The sequence below is a fragment of the Pygocentrus nattereri genome, chromosome 26 (assembly GCF_015220715.1).
Source record: "Pygocentrus nattereri isolate fPygNat1 chromosome 26, fPygNat1.pri, whole genome shotgun sequence".
Taxonomy (NCBI): domain Eukaryota; kingdom Metazoa; phylum Chordata; class Actinopteri; order Characiformes; family Serrasalmidae; genus Pygocentrus; species Pygocentrus nattereri.
Window position 1 is genome coordinate 714,259 of NC_051236.1, and position 21,812 is coordinate 736,070.

The following is a 21,812-nucleotide window of genomic DNA, read 5'->3' on the forward strand; positions in this document are numbered from 1 at the left end:
CCAGTTCTTTCCAGAAATGTTGAGTGGCATTGGGGTCAGGGCTCGTTGCAGGTCCATTTCCTTACGATCTCGCATTGTACACGAGGATATGGTCAAACTAAAACAGCAAATGCCCAAATCGTGAAAAACAGCTCCATTATTCCACCTCCATCAAACTTTACAGCTGGAACCATGCAGGTAGCGTTTTCCTGGCATCCACCAAACCCAGATTCATCCGTCAGACTGCCAGATGGTGCAGCGTGATTCATCACTCGAGAGAACACATTTCTATGAGCCAAATGGCGGTGAGCCTTACACCACTTAGCCACTCAGCCATGGAAACCTAGTCCATGAAGATCCTGACAATTTGTTCTTGTGCTTCCAGAGACAGTTCAGAACTCAGTACTGAGAACTGCAACCAATCCAATTCACAGTAACGGCACTTACAGTGGATCGGGGCAGCCCTAGCAGGGCAGAAACCTTATGAACTGACTTGTTGGAAAGGTGACATCCTACTACAGTGACATGTCGGAAGTCACTGATCTCTTCAGTGCAACCCAATCCACTGCTGCAACTCATCTATGGAAGGCGCATGGCTGCATGCTCGATTTTATGCACCTGTTATTGGTAGATGTGGCTGAAATAGCCACACCCACTAATAAGAAAGGTGGTCCACATGCTTTTTGTAATGAATTCCAGCTCTGACTGAAAAAGTTAACCCACAGGAAATAACAGTTTTCGTAAGCTTTGGTCAAGATGCATTATGAGTCAAAAGTTTGAGTACGCCTAAGTGTTTTCCATATTTTTATCATTTTTGGTCCCCCTTCAAAGCAGCCCTATGCGTTGATGCAGCTCTGCAAACTGCCATTCTCTCAAAAAGCTTAATGAAGAGAAATCTCAGATTCTGCTCCAACAGGCTTAAAGAGGGTCCTACATGTACTGACCCCATGAGAATGACTTATTTGGAAGATGCTAAATATAAAAACTAGTGAGTAAATAAAGCCACACATAGACATTTAAGCATAACATCGCTGAAGAAACACAGCTTCATATCTCCAAGATGGCAACTTCTCAGGAGAAGGAAAAACAGCTGAAATTTTAACTCAACATAAAGGCCAATTGGTTTTTACAAATGATGTCAAAAACGTGGGAGATTTTGCAGCATCAACAGTGATACGCTTTTAGATCAAAATGTCTTTAAGATGTATGTAAAACAGACCATCGGGTGTACCCAAACTTTTGACTGGCACCGCATGTATCTTGTAGAGGTGGAGATTTAACACAGAACAGATCCGACACACACATCATTTAGTCTTTACTGACCTCTAATGGCAGACGATAAAGCTTACAGCGCCAGGCTGTGAACAAAGTCAGTTGAGGGAATTAGAAATAATGAGAAATCCATTTATTTATTATTTCATAAATCTAACATGATCATTTCACATATACATTCTGAATCTGTCTGATCGTTTAATACATTCGGAGTTATATAAGAGAACATAGTAGGATGTTGCAAAAGGCTTCCTCGCTTCATCTTCATGTTTGTTCTTTTGTTTATTGGGCATTTAAAGCACTTACAACCACCCTAACGTGACCTACTGCACAAGCACTCGTCAAGACACACATATGTACCATATCTGTGCCGGACGCGTGATCGTCGGCATTCTTGCCATATTAATTTCAAAACATTGTGTCAGGAAGTGACCAATGCATTGAAGCACTGGGCATATGCTACTGAATCATTGCTTTCAATATAAAACCAATAATGGTTGCAATTGTGGTTGATAAGTGCATAAAATAGTTCTGATACAGTTTCACAGGTTTCAAACACTAGAAAGCTGTAAATTAGAAATGTAAACGTATAAAGAAGGATGGACAGAGCTGCATATGATTAGAATACGACTGAGGAAACGACTCAGACCTTCAGTAGTAAAGAAACTTGCCAATTTAGACTTGTTGGCCTAAAACACAATTTTTTTAGAATTCATCCATGGCATGACTTTAATTACATCTTAAAAACAGAATAATGGATTTTTTTTTTTTTTCAAAAAAAAATTTTTTTTCACCTAAATTCAAAAGTGGATATGAAAGGAATCTTGAAGAAAAATCTAATTTAAAGAGAAACCGACAACGTATTATTTATCATTTAGCAACAGATTTTTCACAGAATTCCTGAAATATTGAATTTAAAATCTAAATACCTTTTGGTATTTGTGTATCATTTATTTGGTATTTGGTATCATTTATATCAACATTTTAATCAACATCCTCTTTATTTAGAACTGCACATATGTCAACAAGTTTGTTGAGCAAGTGATTCCCAATTTTGAATATATTGAGTAATATGTATAATTTTAGAGGAAAGCACAGGAAACCCACAAACTCGTCCACAAAACAGTGTGTTTGGGACAGGCCAGGTGTTTTGTGTTTTCCTTTCTACAGCACACCTGATTCAGCTCATCCTGTTATTATTGATCCCTTCATGAACTGATTCAGGCGCACTGGAGGAGGGAGAACACAAAAAAGTGCAGTGCATGGAGATCCTTAATCTTTCAAGCATCAAGAAAACATTGATCTGATACTGGCACTTTTGGTGAAGCTCAGATCTGAGGTTGTACAGAATGAGCGCATATTACTTTCTTCTTTCCGTTCCTGAGACCCACTTTTTTCAGTGGAGCTCAGGTCAAAGTTGCACTATAAGCTTTTTTTTGTTCAAATTCAAAGAGTAGCATTAATGAGACAGGAGGGAAAAAAAACTTGCAAAAAATCTGCAAATCCTGAAATAATTCAAAATTCAGAGCCATCAGATCAGATTTCGCAAGTTTGTCATACCTCGTCATACGTCTTTACATATTAACACCATGCGCACAGCCTTGAAAAGAAGAGCTGGCTTGATGTTTAGGCCTCAAATCATAATCAACATTACACTGATGAAGATACTGATATACTGATATGACAACAGTAGATAATTCTCTCACACCTTTGGAAGACCTTTCCTTCACCAAGCTTCTGGTCTCTTTAAACCATCAATCATCAGATACATCCAGCATGGGGTTCAAAGCACAACCCACACTGCAACAAGTCCTTCTGCACATTTTATACAATGACTCATCTGCACTAGAGAGGTTCCCAGATCTTCCACCTCGCAATCACAAGCGTTTCTGGTGACTGGACCACATTTGGATTTCACGTGATATTCATAAAAAGCCAGGTGTAAACACTCTTGAAGCGCATTGTGAGCGGGCTACGATCAGATCACTCAAACTACATCTCGAGGTGGTCGGACTGTTAAACTTATTTAATAAACTTGGTTTAATTTGGCTCATGTTCATGTTCTTTCTTAAGTAACTGAAACAGCCATCCAACCCAGCACTGGCACTTCTTATTGCCAAAAAAATTGCCCCTATTAAATTGCCCTCAGTTAAATTGCCCCTAAACGTATTATATAACTTGAAATGGGTAAAAATATTTGCTACTGGAACAGAATCCACAAAGACCGAACAGTAGACATGACATTCTGAGAGAACTTCAAGAGCTGTACATCAAATCAAACATGCCTTTCAAGAATAAACAAAAACATCCTGTGGGATGAAGATGAGTACAAAAATGATTTAAAACAGTCAAAATAAAAAAGTTGCAGTTCAGTTCAAATAACCGCATCATCGTAGAAAAGTCAACGTCTAGTCCAGAAAGACTAGAGCAAACCTGAGAGGAAATACGGTACCGTGTTCCTGCTTCAGCGGCGGTTTGAAGGCCACGCTCGAGCATATTTACGCAAACTGTAAACTCGTGTGCTGCCACATGCTTTGGTTTGGGTTTCCTCCAAAACAGGACTAGAACTGTTCATCTGGGCTGACATTCCCTGTCCTGCTGTAGGTCTCAGTTATCTAAATGGTTGCAGGTTAGAGGTCCACAGTGGCATCCAGCCGGTCCAGCGTTTCAGTACTGTTGCCTTCGATCAGCGCAGGCGTGGCAGAGGCGATGGACGGGTACGGCCGGGCTTGCTGCAGGTTGACGTAAGTGACCTGCAGGTTGACGTAATGTTCACCCTCCAGTGACGAGTGGATGTCCTGCAAATCCTGCACCAGCATGGAGAAAGTCGGCCTGAAGTCAGGCTCTGGGTTCCAGCATTGCAGTAGGATACACCACCTGCAGCGACCAGAGAAACATCTTCACACAGAGGCAGTGCGTTTATATATATATATATATGTGTGTGTGTGTGTGTGTGTGTGTGTGTGTGTGTGTGTGTGTGTGTGTGTGTGTACGTGGCAGAGAGTGAGGTGTGCTTTACAAAAAAATGAAATATAGTCATTTCTCATTATGCAAGGCTATTATGAAATTATTCAACACAGTCCTGTGCAAAGGCTTTAGTCACTGTGGATTTTTACATCTTTAGTAGAATACTTTTAAGTATTAATGTTTGTAGTAGCATACTTTTAAGCATTAATATCAGAAGGCATTAACTCGCGCTTAGCGTTAAAGAGTTATGACATTCGCATGGCAGGGCAGGCGACAACAGGCAGTATGTGACAAACATGCAGAGATGTACGCAACAGGAAACTGGCCAAGGCCACAAACTGAAGTAGGTCTGCGCTTGACCGTTAGAACATGAGGTTTCACATCCACATATGGTAAACCATATGTCCATTGCACCCACTAAACAGGAACATGTACACATTTAGGTTCAGCTTATACGCACACACACATTCAGCTTCAGGGTATAAAAGGAGTCAGAACACGTTGGGAGGTCAGAGCTCACCTGGGAGACGCATGATGCATGTTCCCTGTTTGTAACCAGAATTCTGTAATAAAACTTCGTTTGTTTCACTTCAGTCTGATCTACTCGTCTCTTTTTTTTGCATCAATGAACACGCAGGACTGGTTTCGTCCACATCACCTAAGCAACAACTCGTTTAAAACCATTTATCTGGAGTTAGTTATTTTAAAAAAGTCATTATCTTGTGAGCTAGTTTAAAGAAGACAGGTCTAGTTCCCGACTGTGGTTCTCTGGCCACTCCAACCCTTACATGGCTCTGGTAAATTCCATTAGGAGCACAAAAGATTTAAAGAAGAATTCCATTGATTTCTTCAAAACTCAGTCGTTACGATGTAAAAGAAGTTATCCAGAGTGGTTTGACATGAAACGCTGCATTTCAGAGAACCTTAAGAGTCAGAACTGTTCATAGTGTTGATGGGATCCAGACATTTGTACAGTTGAATGCATCTATAAGCTCCCACACAGATATTAAAGATATTACATTAAATTGTTACAGGTATGTTGTCTGATTCCTGAGACAGAGGTTTCTGATAGGTTTGAGAAAGTGTTTGGCCTAAAACATACACATATTTTTAAATTCATTCATGGAAGATCACTATCATCAATATTACATATAAAACGGTTTCACTGGCGGTTTTGGGTAGTAAATAAAACGGCTATATTTGTGTTGTAGACATTGGGACCCCTGGTTCCTTTCACCACCACTGTAAGGAAGTCTGAGTCTGTAAGGTTCTCTACAATAAATCATTTCACATCAAACCACTCTGAATAACTCTGTTTTCATATCTCAGTGACTCAGTTATTCTACTGAATCGTACTGAGATTCTATTTAGCCTTAGACCTTCTTCTTCTTCTTCTTCTGCTCCCTTTAGGGGGCGCCACAGTGGATCATCTGCCTCCATCTTGCCCTATCCACTGCCTCCTCTACTTTCACACCAACCATCTCCATGTCCACCTTCACTACATCCATAAACCTTCTCTGAGGTCTACCTCTTCTCCTTCTACCCAGCAGCTCCATCTCCAACATTCTTTGCCCAATATATCCACTATTCCTCCTCAAAACATGTCCAAACCATCTCAACCTGGCCTCTCTGGCTTTATCTCCAAACTGCTCCACCTTCACTGTCCCTCTGATCTGCTCATTTCTAATCTTGTCCATCCTGGTCACTCCCAACGAAAATCTCAGCATCTTCATCTCCGCCACCTCCAGCTCAGCCTCCTGTCTTTTAGACAGAGCCACAGTCTCCAAACCGTACATCATAGCAGGACGCACTGCTGTCTTGTAGACCTTCCCTTTCACTCTTGCTGCTATCCTTCTGTCACACATCAGCCCTGACATCCGTCTCCACCCACTCCATCCTGCCTGCACCCTCTTCTTCACCTCTTTTCTACACTGTCCATTGCTCTGGATGGTTGACCCATTTTTTGAAGTCATCCACCTTTACGACCTCGACTCCTTTAGCCTTAGACCTGTGAAGATCAAATGATTTTACAAAGAAATGTACTTCAGCCATAAACGACAGGATGTGTCTTCACTTTACACGGTCTTATCCAGCTTCATGGAGAGCTGACACATAAATCATGTAGCAAGTCATCCACATGAATGACATTTAACTTCTGAATTATGACGGTAAACAACAGCAGACTACCACACGCTCTTACAGGGAGTCGAGGCAGTACTGAGGCTGTGGCAGCCGCCGTCCCTGTAACAGATACGGAGTCATGTCGTAGGGGTCCACATCAGGATACGGACTGGCTCCTCTGGTCAGCATCTCCCACATTAAGACAGCAAATGACCACTAGAGGGTGCACCAGAGACAAGGTGTTAATTATCAGATATTCTGTGTTTCTAAGCGGTAACATAATGACTGTACATTACTGTTAAAAAGTTTGAAATCAACATTTTCCATAAGATAAAACAAATTTGGTTGCAGATAAATGTATAAAATGATTCTAATATGCTCATCCTCTACAACCTCACAGCTTTGAGAGAATGAATGAAAATGCAGAAACTTTAAATGTGTCCAGAGTTGTAGAATCTAAAATGACTGAATTAATCAAATTAATCCAAAATGTTTCATATTGTCAAAAGTGGTGAAATCTCAAGGCAGAAACTTGACAAAAAAGAATGCAAATAGATGATTACAGTATAGTATTTATCCTTTTATTTACTTGTTTGCAGAACTCTTGAATTATTTTATTAAACATCTAAAATATTTTATGGCAAATAATTTGCAATATTTCCATCCATGTTGTTTAATTATTATATATAGGCAGTAGCGCAGCGGCTTCTCACGCTCCGAGCGTACACCCTGTTTTGAGCTGTTTTTACGTCGGTTCTGAGCCCAACTTCACACGCCCCACGCGTGTGAGTTATAGCAGAACCGAACTTTTGAGGATTAAGGACAATTACTGTTACAGGCACTGTCACTTTAAACCGCACTGAGACACTTTATCTAGACACTTTATCCACTGCTCTAAGTCAATATCATGCTGCTATAGCAAACTTGCACTCTGGACCTCATACTGCTGCTAACTGCCTACTCTCCTACTCTCCCTCTCTTGTGTACTTTCTATTTATTTATCTATTTTAATAACAGCTCTTGGGTGTAAACTGGACCATGAGATCTTAATTTCGTTCCACCTCATGTACCATGTGATGCGAATGACAATAAAATCTCCTTGAATCCTTGATAAAGTAACAAAAACTGTTAATATGGCAAGTAATTCAAAACTTTTGAATGTCAGTGTCACAAAATAATAAAAATAAATAAAATAAATTTACTTACCACGTCAGATTTGGTGGTAAATTTCTGGGTCTGTAAACTCTCTATGGCCATCCATTTAATAGGAAGTTTGGCTCTTTTATGGTCCTGAATGCTGTAGTACTCTTTATCGAAGACGTCCCGTGCCATGCCAAAGTCAGCCACCTTCACCGTAAACGTCTCATCCAGCCTGGCACAAAGATTTTTAAGACTTATTATAAGCAGTACGTAGCACTGATGTTATAGTCGCTTCTCAGCTACCCATCCTTCGTATTAAACATCACAGACAAGTCACTCACATGCAGTTTCGTGCTGCCAGGTCTCTGTGCACAAACTTCTTCATTGCCAAATACTCCATTCCTTTAGCAACCTGAAGCCCAAAGCCAATCAAGTCCTTCACTGTGGGGCTCTAATAACACAGGACACAAAATACATGAGTGAATATGAAACATCTATGCATTAAAGCACGTGTCAGGCTTCAGTCCTTGTGGGCCAAAATACTGCAGTCTTCAGCATGCTGCCTCATTAGTTCAGCTCATCAGCTAATTAGCAAGGCCTTCATGAACTGAATTCAGAGTGTTAGATGAGGGTAAACGCTAACTCCACAGCACTTTGGCCTGGAGGGCCCCCGGTTTGACATGCCTGCATTAAAGGAATATTAAAACTCCCCCTTTTCTCTAAATGAAGGCCAACTTTTCTGTTTAAAGTTTGCTTCCTTGCTTTTGCAGGTTAGGGATCTGGCCCTGTGACCGGAAGGTCGCCGGTTCGATCCCCAGTGCCGACAGCACATGACTGAGGTGAGCAAGACACCTGACCCCCAACTGCTCTCCGGGCACTGCGGATTGGGCTGCCCACCGCTCTGGGTAAGTGTGCTCACTGCCCCCTAGTGTGTGTGTGTGTGCTCACTAGTGTGTATGTGGTGTTCCACTTTATGGATGGGTTAAACGCGGAGGTGGAATTTCCCCGTTTGTGGGATTAAAAGAAGTATCACTTAATACTTGCACTGGAGGCTGTAGCTAACAGGTCACTTCATCACTGGAACTTCATCTTTGTTTGGTTTTGAACTTGCTGACGACTCCTTTGTTTCACACGTGCAGGCCTGGATCATCCCAGGGGCCCAAGCAATGAGGGACTTATTTTTTTCTCATATTTGTGAGCAATTATAAGAAACTCTGAACAGCTGTTTCGATTTGTGGTGGAAACTTTTCTAAAAAACCTTCAAATTTGTTATTGTGGCTCGGCCGATCATAAGCCTTGCGCTCCTCACGCTTCGTTTTCTCCTTCAGTCATTGTTCAGCAACAGTTCCAAGCCTTTAGGTTTTTAGCAGGGAGCTGGTGAACTCGGAATTCAGAGCTCCAAGTATTCAAAAGACGTCCCTGGGGAATCTAAAAAGTGAGACTTGACACTTTATGCGCCTCCTTGTCAGCAGTGATCTGCAAACTGTGCATTTCCTGTGCCTGAGATTAAATGTAAAGGCCCAACCCCATTTCACCTACTGTCCCTAACACGTAGCTCTTACCCCTCCGTTCACGCCTAGGGGAAGAGTGTCCCGATGTTTGATGAAATAGAGAGGAAGTGTTAGGGTTATAAGGCCCTCCAAGCAAACATAGTGCTATGAGAAAAACCGGCAAGATGGCTGCACAAGCTAAGATTTCAACCACTAACCCACGTAACTCAGCTCGAAGGGTAGGGGGGAAAAATAAGAAATGGGATTGGGCCTAATATATAAAATTCCACCCCGCCACGGCAGCATGCGTTAACTTGGCGTGCCTCTCAGTTTGATTTTTAAGTGTGTAGATCTTCATTATGTACGTTTCGGCTGTCTGATTCTGTCATCTTCATTTACATTTACAGCACTTGGCTGAGTTTTTAGGTAAACCTTGTGCTTGTAAAGAGAGGATATGCTTGCTTTATTGGGGAATTTAGCTTTTTTTGGTTCTTGGGTTTATGTTACCCTCTCATTACTGGGGGCATAATCTTGCTCTTGCTTTCTCTCAGTTGGAAAAAAAAATCACTTATAGCAGTGAATTGCCCAACACAGCGGTCAGTACACTGTCAATGTGATGCTGCAGTCCACACGTGACCTGCTGTGATATTATAAAAATTTCCATTAGCACCCAAAAGCTAGCCAGATAGGGGCCCACCAAACATTTGTGCCCAGGGGCCGATAACTTGATGATGCAGACCTGCCTGCGCCTCACGTGCGAGCAGTTAGAGGCTATTGCTCTGAGTAATTTGTGTAATAAGTGTGTTATTAAGTGTGTGTTATTAATTCAAACGTTAAATTCAGGCACATTGTGGGGGCATAATGCACTTACATCAAAGCATATAAACTGCAGTTAGGAAAACAATGAAAAACTCATCCTGCGCACCCTTTCTTTAGAGCGGATGAAGTGTCGGAGATCTCCATGTTTCATGTATGGCAGGACTACCATGGGGAGACCATCAGCAGGAAGCAGTATACCCAGCAGTGACAGCACATGAGGGTGGTGGAAGGCTTTCATCAGGATGCCCTCTCTCAGGAACAGCTCCACCTCCTCTACTTCTGTTATTCCTGTCAACACACAGCAAAATTCCTTCACCTGACTACCATGACCGTTAGTACGGCATGTGCACTACGCTGCTGTTTGGAATTACCTGCTGTATTAATACATTTTTTCATTTTACAAACAATAATTTAAAAATGGGCTTTTAAGTATTTAAACATTTTCACCAAAAGGTATTTTTAAATGTTTTATTCAATATTTTAAGAACAAAGCTGTTTAAGAATGCACTTTAATTAATTAAACGTTTCGTTTTGTCACGTTTTCTGCCTTGGGATCTCCACTTTTGCAATATGATCAATTCTGGATATTAATTTGAGTATAAATGAGCACAATTTTATGCATTTATGTGCCACACAATCGGTCGGGTCTTTCAACAGCAATTCCAAACATGTGAATGGCATTGAAACAAAAACATGGTAGAAGGGCGGCGCTGCTTGGGCCCCTGTTCAAATGGTCCACTGTGGATGCTTTGTAAATGCTCAGCATGTCTTGAAGTAGCATTAAACTAAATATCTATTAAACGAAACTGAACTCCAAGTTCAGTATGGAAGATTTTATTAGATCTATCCCTGACCCTAAACCTAAACCTAACCCTAACCCTAACCTAACCCTAACCTAAACCTAACCCTAACCCTAACCTAAACCTAAACCTAACCCTAACCTTAACCTAACCCTAACCTAAACCTAACCCTAACCCTAACCTAAACCTAAACCTAACCCTAACCCTAACCTAAACCTAAACCTAAACCTAACCCTAACCTTAACCTAAACCTAAACCTAACCCTAACCTAAACCTAAACCTAAACCTAACCCTAACCTAAACCTAAACCTAAACCTAACCCTAACCTAAACCTAAACCTACACCTACTCCTAACCCTAACCATGACCATCGTCTTGTGGATATTCAGCTGAACATTACCAGGACGTCTGTGACTGATTTGATAAGGGAACATATCCTGTATAGAGAACACAGGCTTCATGCACAATTACTGTTTACTTACTGAATTTAACATATTGAACAAAATGAAACATGTGTTTATGACACAGGGGTGTTCAAACATCTGCATACTTGTTGCATTGATTTAACTTTAAAAGTTGCATGCGCAGCAACAGTGGACAACATCTGTGTACTTCACGGTTTAAAACATGAATTCACTCACTGTTCAGCGACTTCACTGCGCAGTGGGTTTCACGGTTGCTACTGTCAGTAAAGTAGCCATGGTACACTGTCCCAAAATGACCTGCAGAGATTAGAGGAACCAGGAAAGAAGAATGGATTTCAAATGATGGAAAAGAGAGAGCAGGATAAGCGAAACCTGGATAAACTGGAGAATACAGTTAAGCCTTTAAGGCCTAAATGAGCCCTAAACAAATCCCAAAAGTTGTAATAACATCCATCGAAGGACCTGTTACCCTTGCCGATGATCTGGTCCTGCTGGACTTTGAGCTTCTCAGGAGAGATTAACACGTCCTTCACCTCCTCCAGCAGCTCAGGCCGCAGCGCTGACACGGAGAACCTCTGAGGAGACACCAGAGGAATAGCAGAAGGATCTAGAGGGCCCGCGTACGCCAGCCCAGAGAACGCCATGCCGGAGCTATGCGAGCTACCATGGGACAGTTCTACAGGACAGAGAAACCACAGCTGACTTTATCACATCCACAGAACACCAGGAGAACCCAAACGTCTACATACAACTGTATTTCATATTGAACATCACAGGAACTGTGGACAATTTACAAAAATAACTGTGTATTTTGTTGATTTCCATATTTGTAGGTGAGCAAACGAGTCAACATCTATCAAAGTGTGGCTACTGTATTTAAATGCTATTTGTTTGTTGTGGCGGTATACAAATCTTTTTCTCACTCCTCCCCTTTCACCCCTTACTGCTCACTAGTAGCACAGAATCACAACGTTTCACACTCACAGAGACAACAGCGTTTCCCGCATTCGACTGGGAAAATATTTTATTGATTATGTTGATTAAAAGTGATTAAAATCTGAGTTGATTTCCATTCTGCTGTTCAAATGGCCTCTAGAGGACCTGCAGGAAGAGGCTGCATCATGTGTCTATATGATGTTCATTTGATTACACAGTCTAGAAAAGCACACTCGTGTCTGATTTACCTCGTCTGTAGTCTCCTACAGGTGACATATCCGGGCCTATCCCGTTCCGAGCGGAATACCGTGACAGCCGAGCCTCTGCTTGCATTGCTACAAATAAGACAAATCTCTTGACAGATGAACTTGCAATAATGATAATAGTGATTAAATGTGAATAATTATTATTATTATTATTATTATTATTATTACAGATATTTTAAGTTTATCAAGAAGCTATCATACTTCCGCACCATCATAGTTCATATTCTCCACTGGTTACAACTCTTCTTATGTAACTAATCTTACAGCTATCCTTTCAAAACCAGCCATCATGTTTGACGAGTATATGAGAGCATCACATACCAGACCAACACGCTGTAGATCCATACTTTACTAAAATAAAGTACTAAAATAACAGTCATTTATAAGAATTAATTATAAATTCATAATATAGTACTACAGAATTATAGTCTTTATTATAGTATTTTTAAGAATAAATTCTTTTAATAGAATTTTTTTCACTTTCCTGAAACAAAAGAGTCACTACCTAGTCCATTCATGAAAACCCAGCTGCTAAAACAGGCTGCTTTGAACAACCCCTTTGCCCATTTATAATTAGCCCGGGGGTTTAGCTCCACACACTCCTGCTGAGGTTATAAGGAGGGTTTTGGCTCAAAGAATGAAGGGCAGCCAATCAGTACAAAGTATCGTCGCTGTCCAGCGAAAAACAAGTATTTTCAAAATAGTAACTTTACAGGAAAGGGCAAAAACTTTCTTTACTCTCCATGGAAAAAGTTTTTATTCTAAGCAGTTTTGGAGCATTTCTATTGGTCTAATCATCATCAGATTTTCACACAATGTAAAGGACACTGCCTGTTTAAAGGAATGAAGAGAGGTTGGAAAATGTTCAGTTCAGACTGTTTCTGGTACATAGAATCACATAAACATTAGAAGTGGACCTTGAAAAGATAAATGCAAAGAAAACACAGGATATGATCCCTTTAATAGTATGTGGTAAATCTGATAAGTAACATTAAAGAAAGGAGCATGTTGGGGCATTTGGGGCAGTCATGGGAGGTCAGGGAACTGGCCCTGTGACCGGAAGGTTGCCGGTTTGATCCCCAGAGCCGACAGTCCATGACTGAGGTGTCCTTGAGCAAGACACCTAACCCCCAACTGCTCCCTGGGTGCCGTGGATAGGGCTGCCCACCGCTCCGGGCAAGTGTGCTCACTGCCCCCTAGTGTGTGTGTTCACTAGTGTGTATGTGGTGTTTCACTTCACGGATGGGTTAAATGCGGAGGTGGAATTTCCCCGGTTGTGGGATCACTTAACTCATGTTATTCCACACAGAAATGAACCTGGGACAGGAGTACGGCCTCACCTTTCTTCCTCTTGCGCAAATGAATCATTACTGCACACGCTAAAGCAGCGCCTACAGCCAGTGCTGCCAGTATACCCAGCAAAATGCCAACTGTGGAGTTGTTTGTGAAGTACATCACTCGGCCAATTTCATACGTTTCCCCATTGATGGAAACCTGGAATGACACACAAAACTGAGGATGAAAAAAGTGTTGCTTTGTTTCGAACTGAACTGAGTTAAAAACAACGGAGGGTAATGGAGTCAGATAGCACCTGAAGCTGCTTATCTCACCCTGACTGGCGCCCCCTTGCTGGGGATGGTGACGTTCTTGGGGATTCTGCAGATGATCTCGTTGCTCAGAACTTGGGCGTTGCAGTCCACTCCATCTATTGTCATGACAATGTCCATGCAATGGCTCACCAGGCTCAGTTGCATGTGCTTGAAAGAATAAATGCAATCAGATTCAATATTTAGTGCCTCTAGAATACAGTAGGTCAGCTGACAATACAATTCAAATGAAAGTACAAAACTGTATTAGATTATCTGTGTCCGTCCTTCAGATCCTAGATTTTCAAACATTAACCATTCATACTTTTAATCACGCATAGCTGGCTGTGTGTTGTTCAAAGACAGAAGCACTGACAGGCCTTTCTTATAAGGTGTACTCTGGCTGGCTATTTCTTTCTAAATAAAACACTAAAAGGACTCTTAGATTTCCCTTTGTACAACCCCAATTCCAGTGAAGTTGGGACGTTGTGTAAAACATAAATAAAATCAGAAGACGATGATCTGCAAATCCTTTTCAACCGATATTCAACTGAATCCACTACAAAGACGAGATATTTAATGTTCAAACGGATAAACTTTATTGTTTTTTGCAAATATTCACTCATTTTGAATTTGATGCCTGCAACACGTTCCAGAGAAGTTGGGACAGGGGCGTGTTTCCCACTGAGTTACATCACCTTTCCTTTAACACTCAATAAGCGTTTGGGAACTGAGGACACTGATTGTTGAAGCTTTGTAGGTGGAATTCTTTCCCATTCCTGCTTGATGTACAGCTTCAGCTGCTCAGCAGTCCGGGGTCTCCGCTGTCGTATTTGGTGCCATGGGCACTAACACCCCCCCCCACCATCAGAGATGCTGGCTTTTGAACTTTGCGCTGAAAACAATCCGGACAGTCCTTTTCCTCTTTGGCCCGGAGGACACGACGTCCATGATTTCCAGAAACAGTGTGAAATGTGGACGCGTCAGACCACAGGACACTTTTCCACTTTGCGTCAGTCCATCTCAGATGAGCTCGGCCCAGAGAAGCCGGCGGCGTTTCTGGGTGGTGTTGATATGCGGCTTCGCTTTGCATGGCAGAGTTTTAACCTGCACTTGTAGACGGAGCGACGAACTGAGTTCACTGACAGTGGTTTTCCGAAGTGTTCCTGAGCCCATGTGGGAATATCCGTTACAGAATGATGTGGGTTTTTAATGCAGCGCCGCCTGAGGGGTCGAAGGTCACGGGCATTCAGTGCTGGTTTTCTGCCTTGCCGCTTACCTGCAGAGATTTCTCCAGATTCTCTGGATCTTTTGATGATATTATGGACTGTAGATGATGAAATCCCTAAATTCCTGCAGTTGCACGTTGAGAAACGTTGTTTTTAAACTGTTGGACTATTTGCTCACGCAGTTGTTCACTAAGTGGTGAACCTCCCCCGTCCTTGCTTGTAAACGACTGAGCCTTTCAGTGACGCTCCCTTTATACCCAATCATGACACTCACCTGTTTCCAATTAACCTGTTCACCTGTGGAATGTTCCAAACAGGTGTTTTTACAGCATTCCTCAACGTTCCCAGTCTTTTGTTGCCCCTGTCCCAACTTCTCTGGAACGTGTTGCAGGCATCAAATTCAAAATGAGTGAATATTTGCAAAAAACAAAGTTTATCAGTTTAAACATTAAATATCTCGTCTTTGTAGTGTATTCAGTTGAATATCGGTTGAAAAGGATTTTCAAATCATCGTCTTCTGTTTTTATTTATGTTTTACACAACGTCCCAACTTCACTGGAATGGGGGTTGTACTTTCCAGTATTACTTTTTAATTAAGTAATAAGTATAATAATCCCATTACAGTCCAGGGTGAGTAATAAGTCATTTTTAATTCATTACTTTTTTGATAAATACCCCAGCACTGGTTGTGCCACACCAAGTAGTTCAGCAATAAAACGATTTTTCATGATTTTCCAGTTACCCCAAATGCTGTCAATCAGCCAAGACTAAAAACTGCTTCTTTAGTTTAGAACTGGAGCTTTGAGGCTAATGTTGCTAACAAAAAGTAGTTTTCCAAACCGTTTCCAGAAATACACGGCAAAACTTCCCTGAACTCAGCAATCAGTTCTTAATTCAGGTTGCAGCGACAAGCCGATGTAGTTTAGAGCACAGTACTAACTATGAACCTTTAGCACAAAGCTGAATTCATCATCTTATTCAAAGAGTCATATTGTGCTGCAGCTACACTGGAACTACAAGTACATTACAGAGTATAACTGTTGCAGCATTTAAGGAGGAACAGAAACTTTGAATAATAAGCTACTGATTAGGAAGCCAGTATCAGCCTCAGAGCTCCATGTGGCATGACAGTAGGTGGGCACACAACACACACACACACACACACACACACACACACGCACACACACACACACACGCACACACACACACACACAAACATTTTCTGAAATGCTTATCCTTCTGGGTCGCTGGGGGAGCTATAGGTGATCCCAATGGTCAATGGGCGGAAGGCAGGATACACTCTGGATAGGTCACCAGTCCATCACAGGGCATTCATTCATTCATTCATTCATTCATTCATTCATTCATTCATTCATTCTCTAAGCCGCTTCTCCCTCAGGGTCACGGGGGGTGCTGGAGCCTATCCCAGCAATCAATCATTGGGCGGAAGGCAGGATACACCCTGGACAGGTCGTCAGTCCATCGCAGGGCAGACAGACATATACAGTACATTCACACACACCCAGGGGCAGTTTAGTGTCTCCAAATGGCCTGACCACATGTCTCTGGACTGTGGAAGGAAACCCACAAAGACACAGGGAAACCATGAAAACTCCAGGACCCTGGTCGCCCGGCCGGGGAATCGAACCCAGGCCCTTCTTGCTGCGAGATGACAGCGCTAAAGCTCTTCATAAAGATGAAGAAAAAGTGAACAGGGAATCGGTGGTAACGTACCAGACTGCCCAGATTTCTTCGGTCCATTTTTGCTAAATGGAACACAGCATCTCACTTTTGCAGGTTTTTTGTAATTTCAATATGCAACATCTAACTCCTTTACGGTCAATAAGCCGTGCTAACACTGCATACCTGCACCGCTGTGCGAGACGTTATGCTGATGATAACGATGGTAACAGACAATTTCAGCTCGAAATGTGTAAGTAGAGTCTGTCCAAGCTATTTCACCCGTTTCTTCTCTTCTAGACGAGTCCGCCACGCTTGTTAACACAATTTGAAGCAAATATCTGATGATTTTTCGATGTATTCATGGAAGCGGTTTGGTGACTATTTACTTCTGGTGTTTTGTTAGCACTGTTAGCCTGGCACCTCCAGACCTGAATTAAAAAATCTAAGTTTGGACATCAGATATGTCTTGGCTCATCAGCTGCATTTGGGGTAAAAAGAAACACATGTAAATTCGATTTTTCACCAAATGAATCCTTTAACACTGGTTTGGGAAGTTATGTATGGAAAAGTATGAAGAATACAATGCAGACTCACATGCACCGAAACTTTAGTCTGTCCATGCTCCAGCAGGAACACATGGTCTTCATGCCCAAAAAGAATGGGTCGGCCGTTCGGGTGGCAGCTGAAAGGCTGAGAATAAAGATCCTTAGCTCCATCCATGTCCACGGAGAGGACACCGTCAGAATCCTCACACGCTGGACTCACACACTCCATCTGTGTGGGGCTAACAGGACCCACACACACCTGAAGGATTAAACATAAACATATTTAGTCAACACTTAAAATTTCTATTAACATAATAGGAGCAGTGAAACAAATAATGTGGAAAAAACTTACACTTTGGACAGGATTTGAGTTCTTGGGTTTATAGTAGATTGTCGTCTGGGAGGGTGTGTCCAGATTCTGCCCCATGATGATGATTTTGGACCCTCTTGAGGGGAAAACAGCCAAAATGTGTTTAATAGTAACCAAAATTATTTTCATTAGTTTACGCTGGTTTAAATCTTCAGCACTACTACAGCTGAATAACAGAGTGACAGTAAACCTCTTGTCATTTTAATGTTTAGTTATATTCTAGGCAACGTTACCTTATACACATATACATGCAGTTTAAATATAATAACGATAAAATGTTATTTTTAGATATTTTATTAAATTCAAAAGATATGCCAGGAATTAGAATATTATTAAATGACGGAGAAGCGGCTTAGAAAATGGATGGATGGATGGATGGATGGATGGATGGATGGATAAATAATATACTGTATGTTTTTCAGCTCATCGTAATAATAATAATTATAATTATAATTACAGCTCATTATAATTATAGTAATTAATATAATTACACAGCTCACTATAATTATAATGATATCAATATATTATCATATTAGAATCATTTGATCCATATTGTAGTGTATATAGACTATAAATATACATCTGTCAGGCATAACATTCTGACCACCTCCTCGTTTCTCCGCTCACTGTCCACTTTATCAGCTCCACTGACCGTATAGCTGCACTCTGTAGTTCTACAGTTACAGACTGTAGTCCATCTGTTTCTCTGATACTCTGTTACCCTGTTCTTCAGTGGTCAGGACCCCCATGGACCCTCACAGAGCAGGTACTGTTTGGGTGGTGGGTCATTCTCAGCACTGCAGTAACACTGACGTGGTGGTGGAATGACTCACTTGTTAAAGCTGCAGGTGGGCTTCACCTCCGTCACCACAGGGTTTTCCCTGTAACTGAACTGTTGGGCTGCAAACACAGTTGATTTGTCAATCAAAAGTGTCACGTTCACTTCTGCTACGTCCTCCACCCCCTCAGACACGAAGACTAGAGAGGTCCCGTTGGTTGACACACTGTGAGAAATGCAAAAGGCCGCATGATGACAAGGACATGACCAAAGGTAAATCAATAATGCTGAATGCGACTGTATTGATAAAAACCTTTCAATTGGGCAAATCTTGTTCCCAAGACGGACTTCCCTAGCTTGCCCAGCGTCCAGATGTTTTCCTGATAGTGTGATCCTACTACCTCCAATCTTGGGCCCATAGCCAGGACTGATGTCTGTGATTTCTGGAGTCTGATAATGAGATTTCATATATTTCAACAATCTAACAAACGTAACAGCTGATGCGCTGCACAGATTCCCAGATTTGGACCTCATCCCTTTTCAGCACATGAAGGATTTTACAGAAAAAAAGCCGCACAATGAATGAAATACAATCAATCAATCTGATTGAGTTAATTTTTCTATATATGGAGGTGGGAAGTAGGGTGGCGAGGGGGTTGCAGTGACCCCCAAACTGCAGGAGTACAGCTGCTAAAAATAATAATAATAAGAAAAAAACCTGAATTGTATCATAATTAGGGTTAATGGAGTAATTAATGGAGACTGATGTGTGGTTCTTTTAAAATTGGGTTTACAATTTTCAAAATCTGCTGTACTCATGCACTGTTTACAGTAATGCTGTGCTTTCAATACAGCGAACCAAAGAGAATCGGGTATGTAGCATTTTATACATTTTACAAAACATGGATCATTATACTGAACTGGTTCAAAGTCAGAGTTACAAACCCATTTCAGACTTTTAACTGACTTGGATAAAAATATTTTTGCTGTGAGTGGCTATATGCTTTAAATAAGTTTACTTTATTAATATACATAACTGATAAATCCATTTTTTATCACTAGCAAAAAAATGAATAAAATAAACAATACTAACACTACCAAACCTCACAAAGTGTCTCAGTATTTACATTTACAGCATTTGGCTGACGCTCTTATCCACAGTGACTTATAATTTGATGATTTTAAACAGGAAGGTGAAGGTGGTGTTGGGAGTCTTGCCCAAGGACTCTTATTGGTATAGTGTGGGGTGTTTACCCAGGTGGGGACTGAACCCCCGTCTACAGGCAGAAGGCAGAGGTGTTACCCACTACACTAACCAACCACTTCCAGTACTGATTGCTTTGGTTGTTACAGTTTTAGCTAAATATGTATCTTTCCTCTTTATCTAAAAAAAAAATTTCATAATTAATCTAAATCTTTCAACTTCACTTCAAAAGAAATAAAGATCAGTGAAAAATACATTAAAAAAAATATTTTCACAAGTTAAATTTCAATAGAGGTATCCTAAACATAATGCTTTTGTTTATATTTTGCTTAATACTATCTCTATTGCCCTGAGTTTAAATAGAACATAATATAATCCTTGTAAATATCTGTAAATGAGGTCTGAATATTTTTATTTTTTACTGCAGCTGCTCAGTTTGAACTACTTTGGTACAGTAGTCTATATATTGTATTTTAAACTTTAAACCATTTATTGTAATAATCTCATTTGATCAACCACTAAATCTCCTGCTCTGTGTTCAATAATGAGTTGGTTACATTGTGTAAACACTCTGATTGGTTAATACTCAGTTCATTCGCACAAAGTCCATCCAGAATGAGGAAGCAGAGAGAGAAAATGTGCATCAGCTGATTGATCTATTATATATATATATATATATATATATATATTTGTACTGTCTTCTTTCACCTCATTATAACAAATTATGGCATTCTGTATGGCGTCATGGTTCATGTCATGTATCTGCTGCTTAAAATTTCAGCAACCCAACTTAAAACGTCCCGCATCCCTGTTTGTACAGCACTTTTCAGCTTATCAGAAGAAGAGGAGCTCTTACCACGAAGCTGAAGCCTGATATGTTTGCTTTTCCAGAGATGGAGTAACTGCGCTCTACTGCTCTCTCCTCCACACCCACACTGATCTCCACGTTCTGCTCCACATCCGAGGCCTGAGGAAGGATGCTGCATACCAGCCTGAGAGGAGAGACAGGTCATGAGTTTACTGTGGTTGGGTGTGTGTGTGTGTGTGTGTGTGTGTGCTTGTTTTTCTATGCTTTCAGGACATAAAAAAGACAGAAAAATCTGAGAAAAATAACCAAAATAGTGCCAAACAACATCATTTCTTTCTGCTTATTGTGGCAAAGGTTATGTTTAGGTTTATACACATTTTATTACATATACACACTAACATACAAAAGATTTAGGTACCTAAGAAAAATTCATTTATAAAGCTATTTATCTGGTCAACAAATGTAACATTAATATAGTTTTTATATATATTTTATTATGCACACATTTAACCATTTCCAAACCTCTCCTCATGCCAGCCTAGCATTATTTGCAGTTGTGATTCACCCACTGGTTTGGCTAATTAATACTTCACTATGTTAACCCCTTAAAATCCCAGGCTCATTATTAAGTAACTACAGGGAGCTTAATGCAAACTGGCCGAGTTACTTTTAGGTTATAGAAGTATGTAATAAACGTCTGCATTGCTATCATAGTTAAGACGTAAACAACTCATTCAGAATGGTTCAATGTGAAACGCCCCAATCTAGAGAGACTTGCTAAGCCAGAACTGTTCACAGTGGTGTTGATAGGAACCAGATGTCTGCCTCTAACAGCTCCCTCTCAGAAAGGTTTTACGTGGCATCGTGGCCTGAAACATTGCTTAAGTAAAGTTATGCGTTATTGATGTGGCCTAAACTCCAATGATACTGTACATGCCAAAGAGTCCACAGAGAAAACTTACTTTTTCAGATTTACCACTACTGTACCATCAACAACACATTTAAACTCAGAATACATGTGTAGTAGATTTCCTTTTTTTTTTAAATAATAAATTAAATGGCTATATTTGTAGCCCCTGGTAACCATCGCCACACTGTGAAGCAACCTAAAAAACTTCTCTATAATGCACCATTTCACATAAAACCACTATATATATAAACAATTGAATATTTACGGCAATATATATAAACAACTGAATTACTGAGAAATTTTGAAATATGGGTGGAATTCCCCTTTAAGCATTGCCAATGGTCTCCTCGAGAAAGTCCAGTGCTTATACATGTCTTTAAATATCTAGTTTATCTACTCCATCCTTGAATTATTCTTAAATGAAATCAGGTGTGCTGCTGATGGAGTTTAGCAAATCCATGTAATGGCTGGAGTGAGAAGCCTTT

General features: G+C 40.8%; 1 protein-coding gene across 1 annotated transcript in view; it reads right to left on the minus strand.

Annotated features, from left to right (window-relative positions):
- Positions 1 to 1,369: 1,369 nt before the first annotated feature.
- mst1ra (macrophage stimulating 1 receptor a) overlaps positions 1,370 to 21,812 on the minus strand; it is a 40,356-nt gene continuing 19,913 nt past the window's right edge. Inside the window, exons 7-21 of the mRNA XM_017691936.2 lie at positions 20,466 to 20,601; positions 18,719 to 18,855; positions 18,461 to 18,631; positions 17,610 to 17,703; positions 17,307 to 17,516; positions 13,825 to 13,971; positions 13,555 to 13,708; positions 12,197 to 12,283; positions 11,482 to 11,688; positions 11,229 to 11,309; positions 9,895 to 10,076; positions 7,821 to 7,930; positions 7,546 to 7,711; positions 6,419 to 6,555; positions 1,370 to 4,128 (exon numbers count right to left, since the gene is read on the minus strand). Of these exons, the coding sequence (XP_017547425.1) occupies positions 3,882 to 4,128; positions 6,419 to 6,555; positions 7,546 to 7,711; positions 7,821 to 7,930; positions 9,895 to 10,076; positions 11,229 to 11,309; positions 11,482 to 11,688; positions 12,197 to 12,283; positions 13,555 to 13,708; positions 13,825 to 13,971; positions 17,307 to 17,516; positions 17,610 to 17,703; positions 18,461 to 18,631; positions 18,719 to 18,855; positions 20,466 to 20,601 (2,266 nt within the window). The 3' untranslated portion in view covers positions 1,370 to 3,881. The remainder of the gene's footprint in view (positions 4,129 to 6,418; positions 6,556 to 7,545; positions 7,712 to 7,820; positions 7,931 to 9,894; positions 10,077 to 11,228; positions 11,310 to 11,481; positions 11,689 to 12,196; positions 12,284 to 13,554; positions 13,709 to 13,824; positions 13,972 to 17,306; positions 17,517 to 17,609; positions 17,704 to 18,460; positions 18,632 to 18,718; positions 18,856 to 20,465; positions 20,602 to 21,812) is intronic.